The sequence below is a fragment of the Diabrotica virgifera genome, chromosome 3 (assembly GCF_917563875.1).
Source record: "Diabrotica virgifera virgifera chromosome 3, PGI_DIABVI_V3a".
NCBI classification, from domain to species: Eukaryota; Metazoa; Arthropoda; class Insecta; order Coleoptera; family Chrysomelidae; genus Diabrotica; species Diabrotica virgifera.
The window spans coordinates 44,951,764-44,970,351 of record NC_065445.1 but is presented as its reverse complement, the minus strand read 5'-3'; the positions used below and the strand labels follow the sequence as shown (position 1 = coordinate 44,970,351).

The 18,588-nt window shown below is 32.4% G+C and overlaps 1 protein-coding gene across 4 annotated transcripts in view; it reads left to right on the top strand.

Annotated features, from left to right (window-relative positions):
* LOC114342894 (solute carrier family 41 member 1) overlaps nt 1-18,588 on the top strand; it is a 348,268-nt gene that overhangs the window by 104,004 nt on the left and 225,676 nt on the right. Inside the window, exon 1 of one of the 4 annotated variants that reach the window (XM_028293712.2) lies at nt 738-825. The exons of the other annotated variants lie outside the window; for them this stretch is intronic. Within the exon in view, the coding sequence (XP_028149513.2) occupies nt 807-825 (19 nt within the window). The 5' untranslated portion in view covers nt 738-806. Of the gene's footprint in view, nt 1-737; nt 826-18,588 lie in introns of those variants that run through there. 4 annotated transcript variants of the gene reach the window in all.

Sequence of the window (18,588 nt, the reverse complement as noted above, 5' to 3'; positions counted from 1 at the left end):
AAATGAAGGTCCTAAGTGTAGCATAAATGGTTAAAAAACGTAAAATGCGAATACTTGTTTTTGTATGGTTTTTTTTTCGCAATTATTGCTGTTTTGCAACAAGGGTGACTATTTTTTAAATTTTTAACCAATTCGATATTGTAGGAAACTTAATTACGCAACTTTTAAAGTTACAATCACAAAACCAATAAAAAATCGAATGTTTCCTTCATATTTTGACATTTTGATTATTTAAACAACGTTCCGGAATATTTTGGGTGGGGGATAACTCAAATATTATTATTTGAGATATTTCCAAGCAATTTCTGCAAAAAAATTTGAGTCACCTCTCAACCTCCATCTCAAAACAGATGCGCCCTGGACTATATTACCGAGTGCCGAAAGTGCCTGAAAACTTATATAGCATTTATTTTAATAAGCTATAGAGGTGAAAAGGAAAGAAAATATAGTATGATTTCTAATTTCAAATATCTCATTCAAAAGAAGCATTTTGGTTATTCTCAGATTCGAAAAAAATGAATGCAATTAAAACACATTGGCGCGAAATTTTCGCCTACGCCCTTTAGTGGAAAAATTCATTTACTATGTAGTATGTAACATGTAAAATATACTATTCAAATACATATAAAAATATATACTTACTGTATAAAAATATGATTTAAACAATTTCACGATTATCTGTATGTCACACCTATGACCCTAATGAAAGATAATTCACTTATGCAAACAATATTATAGTAAGAATGTATATCTAAATATTTTCAACGTTAAGTGCTCAGGATCTGAGTGTAAAATAGTGAAAAAAGATGGAATCTATTGATTCAGGTAATGTATTTTATTTATTTGTATGTAATTTTATCTTTGTTTTGTTGGGTTTGCTACGCTAACAGTCTAATTATCTTCTTCTTAAAGTGCCTATCCGTTCCGGATGTTGGCGATCATCATGGCTATCTTGACTTTGTTTACCGCAGAGCGTAACAGTTCAATGGTAGTCGTGTTATATCATTACGTAAATTTTGAAGCCAGGAAATGCGTCTTCCTCCCGGTCTTCTTTTACCATTTACCTTCCCTTGGAGAATCAGTTGGAGAAGGCCGTAACGATCTTGATTTCTCATTACATATCCTAGATATTCTAATTTTTTTGTTTTTATGGTTATGAGAATTTCACACTCGTTCCCCATTCTACACAGGACTTCCACATTGGTAATTCGGTCAACCCAGGATATACGTAAGATGCGCCTATAACACCACATTTCGAAAGCTTCTAGCCGATTCATAGATGCAACAGTTAGTGTCCATGCTTCCATTCCGTAGAGCAGAACTGAGAATATGTAGCATTTCAACAGACGGCATTTTGTTTTTAATGCTATGTCTCGACTGTTGAAAATGGGTCTCATTCTAACGTATGCTGCTTTCGCCCTTATTATTCGCTGTTTAATTTCTGTTGAGTGGTCCCATTGGCTATTTAAATTCGTACACAGATATGTGTATTGCTCAACTCTTTCGATATTCTGTTGGTTGATTGTAAGTTGAGCGTTTAGTATTGGTATCTTACTATAAGAAGTCTAATTATAAATTATTAGTTTGGTATATTTTTGTTCCTCATCATCACACAGTCAAATTTATCCACTGTCGGACATAGGCCTCCTCAAGATGTCTCCACTCTTCTCTGTCCTGCGCAGCTGCAATCCAGTTAGTCGCTATTCTTTTATTGTCGTCTAGGGAAAAACTAGAAACAGGAAAAAAGGAGAGAAATCGTTAAGAAGATAACATAGGCAAAAGAGACTATGCTTACAATAAATAGGATCTAGAAAACTTTTTCAACTTAGCCCCACATCGGGGTGTACAGTCATTATGTATAATCTTTATATGACTGAAAAAATAATTGAACAACCTTTCAAATGAGGTAGCACACGACCCCTATTCTTATTTAAAAAAAAATCATCGACTACGTCATCACGCCCAGATGGATGACGTCACTAATATGATATATATGCCAAAAAATCATAAATTAAAAATAAAAGTCGACCAGTTTCGGGATTTATCTCCAAACGCGCCCATTCTCGAAAAAATGAATTTATTTCATAATTGTGCCCCTACATTGTATCTTCACATTAAATATGAATGGATATCATTTGATTTAAATAGGTATTTAAGTTAACTATTCTTGTAACAATGTATTCCTGTTTCTAAATTTTGTCCGCTTCTGCGCCATTAAATGTTGAATCATTTATTACACTGTACTATTATTTGGCCCATTTATAAAACAATTAGTTAAACATAGAAATCGTTGACGTTACTTCCTCCGTTTAATAAATTTAATTATATGAATTAGGTTAGAAAAAGCAATTTGTAAGTAATTTGTTTGTTTATCGAATATTGGATAGGTTTTTATAATAATTATAGTAGTAATTTTACCAATCGCCATTCGACAGGGGATCCAATCAATTGCCATCTACAGTCACTATTTAATTTTTTCAACATTTTTGGAACCAACAAACTTTAAAAATAATTAAAAATTATTTTTTAAATAATGAAAGTCTTATATATAAACGAAATAAATACATATTAAGTAACATAATGCGTTAAATTATTTTTCTTAATAAATAAAATAACCAATATTTTTGTCAATTTTGCGAAAGATTTAATTAAGTACCTACTGATGAAATAGTAAAAACAAAAGCAATCTTATTTCTACCAACCATTTTATCGTTAGTTGTTAATAAATATTCCTTTAACACTATACTCAAATTTCATTATTAAACATTTTATTGATTTTATGTAATAATTAAATTTAATATCAAATAACATTTATCTTTCATTAATAAGTTAAAATAATCCAATAAACTTCTAACGCCATCTTCTAACGTATTAATAAAGCAACCTTGTTTTCACAGACACATCAAAGTAAAAGTAAATATAATAATTTAAGATAATTTTTTGTGTAAAAACTAACTAACAAATAAATAATAAAATTCCTTTATTCAATGTTAAAAATATTATTTTAATGTAATATACCTATAGGTATAATTTGTAAATATATAAATAATAAAATTATTATCTATTATATAAAATAAATTGACATGTATTAAATGTCATTTAATGTTTACATATCGACAACTTGACCGGACAGACTGCGTTACTTGTCGAATTAGGCTTTTATAAGATTAGATACTTAATTGCTGTTAGAGCAACTTTCTTTCCAGTTTTAGTTATCTTTGTGAGGATTAGTGGGTCTATCTGTTTCCCTGTGCAATTATTTCAGGTGTCTTATCTATAGTAAAATCAGATAAAACCAATGGTATTAAAAAAAAATTTAAAAACGATACTGACGAACACTTGAATCGCACTTGCAATGATATTGTCACAATGTATTGTTACAAAATAAATTATTGCGCTGTTCTGTTTCATTCTCATCTTTTATCCATTTAAAAAACTAATTTGATATGCTTAATTATTTAGATATTATCAAAGTCTTCAATAATACTTATTATTTTAAATTTATATCACACATACACAAGCGCGCGCGCACACCTCACGCCTCACATAGACAATCAGGTGCCAAATAAAAGCAACAGATTATCTAGCAATAAAACACTGAAAACTTATGTTTTCGATACTTCCACAAAATTTATTATAAAACTATGTGACTTCAGCTGTTTCGGCAGAGTGCTTTTTTCAAGTAATTTATTTTACTGTATTTGCATTTTAAAGTTTTTAACTGAATAGGTTGAGGAATGGGGAGCTGTTCGTCTCAAGTTGGTCATTCAGAATTATTTTATCTGTGTTTTTCAATTTATTAATCTCCATAGATTCTAATAAAGATAGCTTAAGACTAGTGTTGCCCAAATGCAAGACCAAGGCGAGACTTAGAGAGTCTTGGTCTTGGTCTTGCGACAGTACACCTGGTCTTGGTCTTGGTCTTGGTATTGCGCTCCAGGTCTTGGTCTTGGTCTTGGTCTTGCAGCAAGAGTCTTGCAAGTCTCGCAGTTGCCCATTAGCCTATTACATATCTTAGAACAACGTAATAGAGTACGTCAATTTTAAGCTTTAATATCACAGCCATAGTAAAGACCAACCAAATTAATAAACATCTAAACAACTAACACCGGGTGGGGTTTAAACCTACGATCAAAGCGATCCGTGTCTATGTTCCAACTAACCAAAGTTTATTAGGAACTTACGTATTTTTCGAGTATTTGCCATTGACAGTGTGTGATTTGAAAAGCATTCAATTCGGTGACAGATGTGCACAATATGAAGGGTCAGAGGGAAAAAGGATGAATGTCAATTTTTGGTGCAATCTGTTAGCTTAGAAAGAGTACTATCAACCTGTGAATGGACAAGGGGAAATAGATATGATAATCGTCGTAAAATCACGTCACAAGATTGGACGAAAGGGGTAAAAACAATGAATATGTAACTTTGTTTCTCATTTTACCGAAAATGCTTGCAGATAGACATTCATCGTTCTTTCCCCTGGCCCTTCATATGTTAATGCCAGTTCTCATTTTGGTACCGAATACCAAACCGAGAATTATACACTTCTCCAAGAAATTAAGACACCTCCTTAAAAATGAGTCATTTTTGATGTCTCTAATTTCCTAAACCTGTTGTCTGATTAAGTGATTTTTTATATTATATAGCCTTATTCGTTAACAATATGGCTGTAATAATAATACTGTTACTAGAAGTTAAATTGTCGTTGTATAGGTACCGGATACCTTATCGGTACTAATAATTGTACCAATCAAACTGTGTTTTTTTCTCAAAGTTAGCATCATCCTGTGGAATATTCTATTATTTATAAAATGCTGAAATTAAACCCTACTTCCGTTGGATAACAGTAAAGTTAGGTATTTTAACAACTAACCATGTTTTTCATCAATACATGGTGTTTTTAAATAAGTATGGCAAATTTTAAGGGGTAATTCTCAACAAACGGGTCATGTTACCCGTATGCGCGCCAATGGTGAATATTGAATTCTTAATTGTATGTCAAAAATGCGTAATAACTACCTATTAAAGCCCACCAAATTTCATTTGCGTATCTCAACCGGTTTTAGAGCAATAAATAAATCGTCAGTTTGTAAGAAAAATTTTAAAGTCCCCTATTTCGGAAACGAAGCATTTGCGAACATACACTTATAAAGCAATCTGTGAAAGTATTTTTAGTGCAGAATTACCCCTTAAAGTTTGCCATACTTATTTAAAAACACCCTGTATTAATGAATAACATGGCTAGTTAAAAAAGCACCTAACTTTTTATTATCCAACATAAGCGAATGAATCAAAAAACAAAATGTTAAGAAAATATGAGGCTACAGTTGGGTTTTAATTTCAATATTTTATAAATGCTAGAATATTCCACAGGGTGATGCGAACTTTGAGAAAAAAAATACAGTTTTAATTGGTACACCCGGTATACAATGACAATTTTCCTGTCTAGAAATAATATTATTACAGCGATATTTATACAAAATAAGGCTATATTATTATCAAACATTAAAATCAAATAAATAAAAAATCAAATTATCAACCCCTTAAATCTAACAAGTTTAGGAAATTCGAGACACCAAAAATGACCCGTTTTTAAAGTGGTGCGTTAATTTCTTGGAGTAGTGTATATCAACCAAAGAGTAACAAAAGAACAGTGGATTGATAAAACTACCTACTACCTGATTTTTAACTACCTACAACAAAAATTGCTATAAATGCCCTTTTGTTTTCCATGTATTTCACTGTAAATATTTATTTGTTGAATGCCTCGTAGACAGTATATCGTTACTAAATATTTTAGTATTTGGTTACACGGTATAGCCGGCATGGCATTATCTGTTATTAATCTGTCTTGTTATCGTAATCACACTCAGCAGAAAAAATATACATAATATTCTTATTATTCTATATATCCATATGATTTGTGGTGTTTAAATTCCTAGAAAACTAATTAAGGAAAAAATGAACTACTTATTAGGTAGGTAGGTATATTTTTATTAGCTAAGGCCTAAGGTGACATATTTTTAAAAAGTTTCGATACATTAATTTATGAATAGAGGGCGGCTATTCTCAAAACATGGACAATTAATTTCAGAGTGAAGAATGTATGTGTGTTTATGGTATTGTTCGTAAGGCGCATAAGTCCAATTTTAAAAATTTTTTTGCTTCTAATAGAGTACCTAAGAATATACCCGAACTAATATACTTCATACAACGACCCTCAGTTCTAATTGCAAGACGCAAGATCTTGCAGGCTTAGTCTTGTACTTGCTCAAATCTTGCACGGTAAGTCTTGGTCTTGGTCTTGCTTAAATTAGTTGGTCTTGGTCTTGGTCTTGCAAAAATGCAAGAACGAGACCAAGACTGCAAGACCAAGACTGATTTTGGGCAACACTACTTAAGACCTTTATTTTGAATATGAATAATTTTAAACTTTTTTTTCTCTCTCTGATTTTGGCCTTGGTTTAGAACTAGAACCTTTAGCCACGTAATTGTATAACTTATTACTAAGTCAGGGAAGTAATGTGTAGTGTGTGTTGAGTAAGTGTCTTGTTATTTTGCAAAGTCAACGTTATTGTCTTTGCAAAGAGACGCTAATTGTATCCGAACGTCTGCGGTCCCTCCGGTGAGTACCGATCCCACAAGGACAGAAATTTGAAACTGTTCATTAAAAGAATTATTATGATCTAAAAGGTGAAGTGCGTATGAAGAATATTTTTTTCTATTGTTGAAAGCCCTTTTGTGTTCTGCTGTCCGTTTGTCAAAGGTTTTGCCAGTTTGACTGATGAAAGTTTTCAGTCACCACAAGTCAGTTTGTAAACACTACTCTGTAGCTGCTTTCTCTTTCGGGTCTTATTGTTCTTAGGCCCGGTCTTTTCACCTCCGAATAAATATTTATTAGGAAGTTTATCCGGCAGATTACATGTAAATCTGTCAAATAAACCTCCGAATAACTTTTATTCGGAGGTGAAAAGACCGGGCCATAATGTATTTGCTCACTACAGAGCAACAGATTATTATTATTAGCCAAATAAGCAGGGCAGTCGATCTGTGGTCTATCGATCTCTTTTTACTGGGTGATCTCGCGCATGTATTAAACAAAGATGGCTAGACCACTCAAAGTGAATATTGGCCAAAGACGTCCTTGATATTGTCGTTACACCTCTATTCACAGCGCGGCCCATAACTTACCTTAGAATTGTTCAGTATATATCTATGTAAGTTTCATAAATGCTACTTCTGCAATTTCTATGTGAGTTTTAATTTCCTCATCAAGATTTAGATTCTCATTTATCCAACATCTAAACTTTAGTCGACCGGTACTAGAAATTCGTAATGGATGAAATCGATTTATCTATATAAAATATCCAAAATCGATTTATCTATATAAAATAGCCACACAGAGAGCAAAAAAAAAAGAGATTTTAATCAGATTAGATGTATACGAGGTGAAAATATAAAATACTAATTTACGAAAAGGATGTCAAAAAGAGATGGAGAGTATTTTGACAGTTTATTAAATGAAGAATTTGACAGACAGCCTGTGGAGTTAACGGAGACACTAACAGCAATGGTTACCAGAATAACAAACGAGGAAGTGGCTCAAGCGCTTCAAAAAATAAAGAAAGGAAAAGCAGTCGGACCAGATGATTTTCCTGGGGAAGTATGGAGAGCATTGGAGAGACAGGAATAAGTTGGCTAGCAGGTCTATTTAATAGAATTATGGAAGTTGGACAAATGCCAGACGAATGGAGAAGCAGTGTATTAGTACCTGCCTACAAAAACAAGGGAGACATACAACAATGTACAAACTACAGGGCTATAAAACTACTTAGCGACACCATGAAAATATGGGAGAGAGTAATTGATAGACGGATACGTGAAGAAACCGAAATATCCGATAATCAATTTGGCTTTATGCAGGGCAGATCAACAACAGATGCAATTTTCATTGTAAGGCAACTGATGGAAAAATACAGGAATAAAGAGACCAACGCTCATATGGTATTCATTGACCTTGAGAAAGCATATGATAGAGTTCTTCGAGAGATTCTGTGGTGGGCACTCAATAAGAAAGGAGTCCCTGGCGAATATGTAAAGATTGTGAGAGATATGAATGAGGGAGTAATGACTAGTGTTAGGACAGGTGTGGGAGAGACTGATAAATTTCAGGTGAAAGTAGGACTGCACCAAGGGTCGGTGCTTAGTCCTTATTTATTCTCATTAGTTTTGGACCAGATAACAGCGAAACTACAGGGTAGCATTCCATGGTGCCAAATGTATGCTGATGATGTAGTGTTAATAGGATATAGTGAAAGAGATTTAAAACAAAAACTGGAATAGTGGAGAAAAAAGAGGAAAAAAGGAAAAAGATTTAAAACTTAGTAGGACATAAACAGAGTATTTGGAATGTTCATTTAAAGATGAAATTACTACAAATAAAATGGTATCTTTGGATGGTAAAATGATTGTGAAAAGCAATAGTTTTAAGTACCTAGGATCGGTATTACAGAGTAATGAAGAAATAGATGGAGATGCATGCAGTAGAATTAGGTCTGGATGGATAAAGTGGAAAGAAGCGAGTGGTGTGTTTTGTGACAGAAAAAATCCAATGAAGCCGAAGGGAAAATTCTATAAAAGAGCCATAAGACCGGCTATGATGAACGGAACTGAATGTTGGGCATTGAAAAAGAAAGAGGAACAAAGAATGCATGTGGCGGAAATGAGAATGTTTAGATGGATGAGTGGAGTGACAAAGACGGATAAAATTAGAAATGAGTATATTAGGGGAAGTCTAGGTGTGGCACCAATTGATGCCAAATTGAGAGAGCATAGGTTAAGATGGTTTGATTATGTTAAACGTCGAGACGTTCATCACCCAATACGAAGAACAGCTGAGGTGCAGATTGCTGGAATGAGTAGAAGAGGAAGACCAAAGAAGACCTGGGGGGAGACAATAAGGCAGTACATGTTGATAAAGGGGATTAACATTGATATGACCCAAGATAGAATTGTGTGGAGAAATGCAATTAGGGAAGCCGACCTCGCATAGGGATAAGGCAAAGAGAATGATGATAATGAAATCGATTTATCTCTGGAAATTAAATAGGCATACCAGTTCTCGCTTTCTAAATAGAAGCGTTCTGGAGGTATCTATTTAACCCGGGAACAGTCGCGCTCTTTTCTGTCACGTAATCGGTCGCGCGTTAGATTTTGTCTAACAATACGAATTTAGACGCGAATTTACAACAAATCTTTATGTTATAATATTTTTATTTACTTGTAATGTTATAAATACTATTTATAACGATTATTAAAGCTAACTTTTTCTCACCAATGCCATAAATTCCAAAAAAAAGAAGAAGAAGATGAAGAAGAAGAAGAAGAAGAAGAAAAAATAAATAAAAAAAAATAAATAAACCTACGCATTACTACACCCTTCCTCGAGGCACTTACGAGTGGAAAGTTATGTTGCAAATTTTTCAAGTTATCACGAAAAACGATAAAATGTTAAATTTTTTTCTAACGGCGCGACTGCTCGCGGGTTAAAAAAACTAATTACAAGACGTCATCTTCAAAGAGTTCTAGCTCCTTTAGGAAGAGCATTTTCGGACTAGGTGAATTAGATTAAATTGTCCGGTCTTCGTTTGTCAGGAGAGTTTCTGAACACCCTGTATATTTGTTCCAAAAAAAATATATTGTCAATTCGAAAGGGTACAAACAAGAAAATTAATAAAATAATGAGTTATTACGGATAAGGGTACATTTTTGGACAATACTTAATTGCCTGATATTAAATCTACTGATATTAAATATACAAAACATTAATTTTACGGTTTAATGAAAAATAATTCACTTTTGATAACATATTAATTATTTTTTCGGTTGTTGTTTGACACTTTTGTTGTATTGGAAACAATTGAATATAAATAACAATTGGTAACGATCTCTGATACGTCTGTTAGATTAGATCGTCATAAACTTAACTAAATTATACCAAAGCACGTTTCTAAACGAACTATATAATCATTAATGGAACTCATTATACAAAAGTAATTTGTGGTTAACTGTCATCAACTCTCAGAAATATTAAGTTATACATATCTTGGAAACCAGATGAATGGCCACTAAAATACTTAAAAAACGCAACACAAGCAAGGAAAAACATCTTATTAGAACAGTATTGTGTGATATACTCCAGGGAAATAAGGTAAAAATATACCGTATTCGGGAAACTTGAGCAGCCAGGTTGCAAATGGGTTTTTTGGGTAGTATATACCAGAGTTCGCGTCGGTTTTTTAATTATGAACAATTTAGTGCAAAAATCCCGATTTTTCGATTTTTACTCTATTAAAAAACTAAATAGTTGACATAAAATTAAAAAATTTAATTTTTTAGAACATTGAAAATCCTTCAAAATGTCGATTTTTGAAAGATAAAAAGTTAATTTGTTGCTTCGCAAACTGCAAAATAAGTGAAAATCGTTGTTCGTTAATAACTTTTACTAAAACTAACTTAGAACTTTAGTGTTTCACCCAAAGTTAGGTATTGGGGTACTTAACATACCCTCAAAATTTGAGACCGATCCCTTAATTATTAGAAAAGTGATACTATTAAAATGTATTAAAAAAAGATAAAACACTTTTTGAAAAAATAATTTTTCCCCAAAAATCCATTTTTTAATCATACTATCATTATTAACCATAAAAAAAGTTAAGGTATACTTTAATAAATAAATTATCTTCAATAAATAATTATTTAATAAAAACAAATTATTTATTAAAGTGTACTTTAACTTTTTCTATGAACTTTAACGATACTATGATTAAAAAAATAGATTTTTGGAAAAAAAATTATTTTTTCAAGAATTGTTTAAACATATTAGACTGTTTATTAATTACTAAATATATAAACAAATTTCATATTTGTAATGTACGTAGAAATTACATAATAATTAAAAAAGAAAGATCAAAATCCATTGAGTAAATCCGAAGATACAGAAAATTGTATTAGTTTGAAATTGCTTTTTCGGTATTTGAACTCGGTGGGATTCGCAGAGGATCCTGTCAAGGTACAATGTTTGTGCAAAATTTTTAACAAAAAATATAAATCCAATAATTATTATAAACAAATTAGCTATGAATTAAAAAAAACACATCGCTAACTTTGGCCAAATGAACCTAAGCTAAATTTTTTTATTTGAAAATTCGTGTTAAAATACTAGTTATAATGTTAGTCCAGAAAGCCACTGCGCATCCGCTAGGAAAAATATTCTGATTCGGATTTTTTGCAAAATCTTACTCAAAAAGGACTCCTTTTAACAAATTTGCATGTTGCCAGGACCAAAAGGTGGTCAAAAATTTTTTAAACGTTTTTTTTTTTTGTTTTTTTTTTTAAATTATTTTTTTTTGCATGGAAAAAAGTTGTTTTAGGTTTTTTGGATCGTTCCAAACAGAAAAGATCTTAAGTGACCTTTCTCTAAAAAATGATAGTTTTTGACATACAAGTCAGATTTAGAAAATCGAAAATTTCGTGTATATGTATATAGTGTCGCGTGTGGGGGGGGGTGTGGGTGTGCGCCACTGGTGAGAACTGCCGTTCTCTGGTAATATAAAACTTTATAACATTTAGAACTTAGAAGTTACCTTTGTTCCTTGAGCTATCCTCTAACCACTCACCAATTTTCATGAAAATCGATGAAAGTTCAACGAAAGCGGAGGTGAAAACCTTCAGTGACTGCACTAAGATGATTGAAAGATATTTTCACTAATTTTGACATTGCTTTGCACATTTATTTAGGCATTCCAGTTGCCAACGTGTCCTCTGAAAGGTCATTTTCGAAAATGTCAAGAATTAAAAATAATTTCTCATTAAGTATGACGCAAGAACGTGTTAACAATTTGTCGATTTTGTTAAGAAAAAAATTTTTTTTTGAAACGTCTTTTTTTGAAAAGAATTATTTGATGTGATCGAACTGGAGTGACGATTTTTTCTGTTATAGGTATATTAACATCGTAGTTTAAATCTATTTTTAGTGTATTCTTATTTAAATAAAAATTTCTGCAATTTTTTTTTCGCAAAAATGGTAGGTACATGTTTGAAGGGCGGCTACTAGAGAAGTGCCTAGGGCGTCAATTGACCTAAACGCGGCCCTGTATATACCTAATACATTATAAATACAAAAATACCCGTTACAGTTCGGACGAGAATTTTAGTTATTAACAAATAAGTGTCAAAAATCGCAGTTTTTTCGTTTAAATCGCCACAGGTAAAAATAGGGTAATTATATATCTTATTTATAGTATCCTTCTTTTAGAAGATGAGCCAAAGTTTAAAAGGCAATTTTTGAATTTTGGTCCGATCATTGTTCCTTCAGAAATTTCAAAATAAAACTAAAATTTCGAAAATAAAAAATTTGCTATAACTTTTGCGAAAATGACCTTAAGACTTTCATATTACACGAAAAGTTGAGTCAAACAGTCCATATAATGCACAAAAAATTTTAAGACGATTCGTCAGTTAGTTTAAATTTTATTCAATTTGTTTATCCTAAAGAACTTTTCTTTGTAATGTTATTGTACAGAAAATAATAGTGATATAGCAATTCTGTTGAAACTGCATGAAAGAAAAATAGTTATGTTTACAAAGTATATAAAAATCATTAAAAAATCATTCTTATCATTCCGAAAACATTTTACTAAAGTAGAGTCATTTCTGGCTCATAAACAATTTGAATAACTTTGTTAATATTGACTTCAGACTAAAACTACTTTGGGATTTGAAAAGCAGGTATTTTGCACAAATTTTCAAAAAAAACTTTTTGCCTAGGTTAATTACAGTCAAAGTTAGCCACTTTTTTATTTAATTCACAGCTACTTTGTTTATACCAATACAGCAACTTTACTAGCGCCACTTTGAAGTTCAAGGTATATAATTTATGTGTAAAAGTTTGAGAAAACTTTGAGCTTCAACAAAGTGGTTAATAAAGCTTTAAAAATGTCGTCCTAACGGAATCGATTCGTGGTCGGTGGAGAGAAATTATTAAAATCCGTGCACTCAAAAAATAAAATTGATTCTTCAGACATATGCTGCGATTAATATCTCCGGAGCTTGTTGATGGATTTTGATCATAATTTTTTTAATTTGTATGTACTCGTAGTCTTGTAAAGTATGTTATGTACACATATTCCCACCTAGCATTATAAAATGTTATGGGGAACCCCCTTATCATGGCCAAAAAAATATGAAAACTAGAAACCTAGATATGAAAACATATGAAAAATATGTTACGACCGATTCTAAGGCCTACCGAATATACATATTGATGTGATCTTGATTATTGATATGAGATAATATTCTTATATGTCATTTAATTTAATCAATGCATCAATAATAATCTAATTAATTAACCGGATCACATATCAATATGTTTTCAATCTCAGGGCGAATTATAAAATTAATTACTTACTTACGTGGCTTCTAAGTAGTTCTCAATGGTTCCTAATCGGGATAGGAAAGAAAAGAGTCAAATAATACACACATATGGGTTACAATTATAATCAATCTATTGTTTAATTTATTTAAATGGCAATCACTGCTTAATATGTGCTAGATCTTATTATTCTTAAACATAACATTTACAAATGGGAATCTTATTTCCTTTTGGTTTCCAATTGAAAGTTTTTATTAACATTTAACTATTAGGATTTATTAGCAACAATTCTATTTAAGTTTGATGAAGCTTTTCTGATATTATTGATTATGTTCTTCAATTTATAATGTGGTATTTAATACGAAAAACCCATACATTCATGTCCAAACAAATGAGACTGACCTTTTTCTGGTGAACTGAGAATGTCTTCACACAAGACCCGTTTCCTGCTATCCTTGGCTGCGATCAAAACCTCGTCCTGGCTTTCAGTAATGTTCTCCTTTGAAGATTAGCTCGTATGGCTCTCGTCCCTGCTTCTGTCGTGATGCTGTGTTCTACCTTTTTCGAAACTGCAATCAGCTACCGGGACACTCTTGGCTCAAGGAGGTTCTTTACTCTCAACTTGGCCTACCTCTCGTTCCACGATAGATCTCCACACTCACGGAACTACACCGGCTTTCTCACTCTCCGTACACTACCGTCTACTACTGGACTTCACTTCTCGACCGCTCAAAACATTCTGCTCTCTATTTGTCATTCATTCCCCTACTTTCTAAATATCCCTTCCAGATTCACAAATCAACCTTCCACCACCAACTCTCATTCGCAGTATTCCTCAAAACCATTTTTTAATCTTTCTAAATATGCTTAATGGATTTCAAAAGAAAAATACTTAATTCCCATTCTAAAATTACTTTCTACTATTTACAAAATTTAATGACCTATTATCTACTTCAACTGAGTCTTATTTAGCATAGGCTAATGATCGAACCTTCCGCGAACAACGATAATGATCTATTATCGATTTCAAATGAGTCTTATTTAGCATGGGCTAATGATCGATCCTTCCGCGAACAACGATGATGGTACGCGCCATTCACTTTGTTTATTCTAGTCGCATTGTCCCGAGTTTCGTTTAATCACTTCTTAAAATTAAATATAACAATTTGTTGTATACAGGTTGTTCTAAATTTATATGCCCGTGGTTGAGAAAATTGAAAATATTTTATATTAAATTGAATTCTGCTTATAATTATCAAAATTTAATTTTCAGATCAAATAGAAATATAACAAATCCCCGCCTTTTATTCGATAAAATTTATCTGCATTTTTAAATAAATTTTCTCGAGGCAAAACCAACTCCCTGTATATTTCCTTACTTTAATCTACGTCTTATACCCCTTCTTCTTGTATTACTCTAATTAGTCCCACCTGTAGAGTAATTGTTTCCTTATTTTCAGTGTCCTCATCCTGTGTTAGAGTGTCGGCTATTATGTTGTCTTTCCCTTTTTCCCATATCAATCTTCTGTCTTTTTCCTCAGATTTTCCACATACTTTTACCGTGTATTCTGCATCCTCGTTTTCATATGCCTCCTCTTCAAATGCCACTGTTTCGATCATATCTTTTTCGCTTTCATTTGTTAGCTTTATTTCTTCTTCTCCTGAGCTCATCTCTTCTTTTGAGGAATCCCAGTTTTCTTTTGCCTTTGATACTCTCAATTTTTCTTCTTCTGGGCTCAACTCTTCTTTTGAGGAGCCACAGGTTTCATTTTCTTTTGTCTTTTTCTGACTTTTTCTCCCTTTTCTTCTTTGTCCTTGCTTCGTTGCCAAATTCATTTCCACTGCTTGTTCTTTACCTGATTCGTCCGTATTTTGTTTCTCCTGTTCCTTGTCCTGTTCTTCTTCTTTTTCTTCTGTTAGATTCATCGTATTATTTTTAAAATCTATCACTACATGTTTTTCTGCCAATTCGTCAACTCCTACTATCATGTCATGTGACATGTTTGGCATTATTACACATTGTAGTGCATACATCTTCTTACCCAGTCGTACCATTACTCGTATGCCTTCATTTATAGTTGCCAATGTCCGTTTGTTTGCGCCCACTAAATTTACCCTAGGTATTTTGTAAATTAAATTTGTTAAGTTAACTTCTTCTATTAGTTTTCTGTTGACCAATGTTATTTCAGATCCAGTGTCTATCATAATTTTAATTGGTTTCTCGTTGATAAATCCATCCACAAATTTTAAATTAACTCCATTTTTCTTTTCGTTGTTTCCTGCCAATTTAATAAACTCCTTGGGGTGACAAAAGATTCCTGTTTGATTTTTGGTTTTTAGTGAGCGCCGTCGTGAAAAAACGCCGGTTGCTCATCGTTGTTTATATTTTCGTCATAATGTCTCTCTCCGTCATATTCATCTGTCTGGGTATTATTTACTTCTCTTCTATTTTCTCTTGGTCTGTCGGATCTGTTTCGGTTTTCTCGATATCCCTGTTCATTTTGTCTACCATTATTTCTGTTTTCTTGATTTGAGCGTGTGATGTTTCTATTCTGGTATTCTCGATTTCTGTCCTCATTCCATTGCCTATTTCTTTGTTCATAATTTCCTCTTCCGTTGTCTCTATTTTCGTTTTCCCTTCTGGGATTAAAATCTCGTCTTGTATAGTCCCTCCTATTTTGATTTCTATCTCTGTAATCCTGTGTTTCTCGGGGCCTGTAATCTTCTCGCGACCTTCTTGATTTTCTTTCTCTTAAAGGTGATTCTCTTATTTGTAGGAATTGGCATAAACTATCTATGTCTTTGTAGTTTTGCAATGTGATATGGTCTTCCAGCGTTTCTTCGAAATGTCTTGCAATCAGTTCAACTAATTGCTCCGATGAGTAATTATATTGTAAATGTTTTGCGTTATAGTAAATTTGTAATGCATATGTCCTTTCTGATATACCCATCCTATCATTGTATTTCTTATTTTGCAATTCCTTGTTAATTTCCAATTGTTGGACTTTTCCCCAGAAATAATTCAAAAATTTTTGTTCAAATTGTTGCCAACTGTCAAATTCTTCTTCTTTGCAATCGAACCATAGGCTTGCTTCATATTTTAGATGGTTTCTGATAGTTTCTTTTGCTGTTTCGAAATTTCCGATGTGCTGTATTTTCTTTTTCAGGCTATTTATGAACGGCACTGGGTGTAATCTTCTTACATCCCCGCCAAACCTTATCTTCACGTCATCTGTGCTATGTATAACCATTTCTCTTCTTTCTCCTACATTTTGTTGCGTCCGATTTTCGGTGACTTGTTTTTCTATTTCTGTGATTCTTTTTTCCACTTCTTCTCTGTCTACTTGAATAGCATTTTCCAACTTATTTTCCAAATTTTCTAGTTCCTTTATTTTATCTTGAATTTTCATTTCATACTTTTCTATGCGTTCCTCCATTTTCTTGTTGGTCTTTTCTATGGCTTGTTTTGTTTCCTTCTGATTTTCTTGCATTATTCTTTTTGTTTCATCCATTTTTTGATCCAATTTTTGTTGTGTTTCATCCATTTTTTGTTGTGTTTCATCCATTTTTTGATCCACTTTATCCATTTTCTGTTGTGTTTCATCCATTTTTTGATCCATTTTTTGTTGTGATTCATCCATTTTTTTTTGTGATTCATCCATTTTCTTTGATGTTTCTTCCTGATTTTTATCCATTGTTCGTTTTGCTTCATCCATTTTTTGTGATTGGAGTTGCATAAGTTGTAATAGTTTATCTATTCCTGATAATTCTTGTTGTTCTGATGCCATGATTGTCGTGTCTAAAATATCTTCTTGGTCTGAATGTTCTTTTTGTTTTTTGTTGTCCTTGCTTTGGCTTCTTGTCACAGACATTTGTTTTCAAGAAGTACTGTCCCCGCCAAATACGAAATTTTACTAGTATGTTACCAAGACGACTTTTTCTCACCCAAATATTATAAATTGTCAATAAATATATCAAATGTAAATATCGTAAAAATAAAATATTAAATCAGTTATGTAAAATTTGTACCTAAAGAGATCTAAAATTTTATGTTATCAAATGTAAGTATCTCACTTTTTACCACAGGCATATAAATTTTCAAATACCGGCTTTACTCTTTCTATCCTTCAAATTTGCCACTAGAAATACTTTACAATGCTTTCCACGTTGGACGACAGTTGATGTGATCTTGATTATTGATATGAGATAATATTCTTATATGTCATTTAATTTAATCAATGCATCAATAATAATCTAATTAATTAACCGGATCACATATCAATATGTTTTCAATCTCAGGGCGAATTATAAAATTAATTACTTACTTACGTGGCTTCTAAGTATTTCTCAATGGTTCCTAATCGGGATAGGAAAGAAAAGAGTCAAATAATACACACATATGGGTTACAATTATAATCAATCTATTGTTTAATTTATTTAAATGGCAATCACTGCTTAATATGTGCTAGATCTTATTATTCTTAAACATAACATTTACAAATGGGAGTCTTATTTCCTTTTGGTTTCCAATTGAAAGTTTTTATTAACATTTAACTATTAGGATTTATTAGCAACAATTCTATTTAAGTTTGATGAAGCTTTTCTGATATTATTGATTATGTTCTTCAATTTATAATGTGGTATTTAATACGAAAAACCCATACATTCATGTCCAAACAAATGAGACTGACCTTTTTCTGGTGAACTGAGAATGTCTTCATACAAGACCCGTTTGCTGCTATCCTTGGCTGCGATCAAAACCTCGTCCTGGCTTTCAGTAATGTTCTCCTTTGAAGATTAGCTCGTATGGCTCTCGTCCCTGCTTCTGTCGTGATGCTGTGTTCTACCTTTTTCGAAACTGCAATCAGCTACCGGGACACTCTTGGCTCAAGGAGGTTCTTTACTCTCAACTTGGCCTACCTCTCGTTCCACGATAGATCTCCACACTCACGGAACTACACCGGCTTTCTCACTCTCCGTACACTACCGTCTACTACTGGACTTCACTTCTCGACCGCTCAAAACATTCTGCTCTCTATTTGTCATTCATTCCCCTACTTTCTAAATATCCCTTCCAGATTCACAAATCAACCTTCCACCACCAACTCTCATTCGCAGTATTCCTCAAAACCAATTTTTAATCTTTCTAAATATGC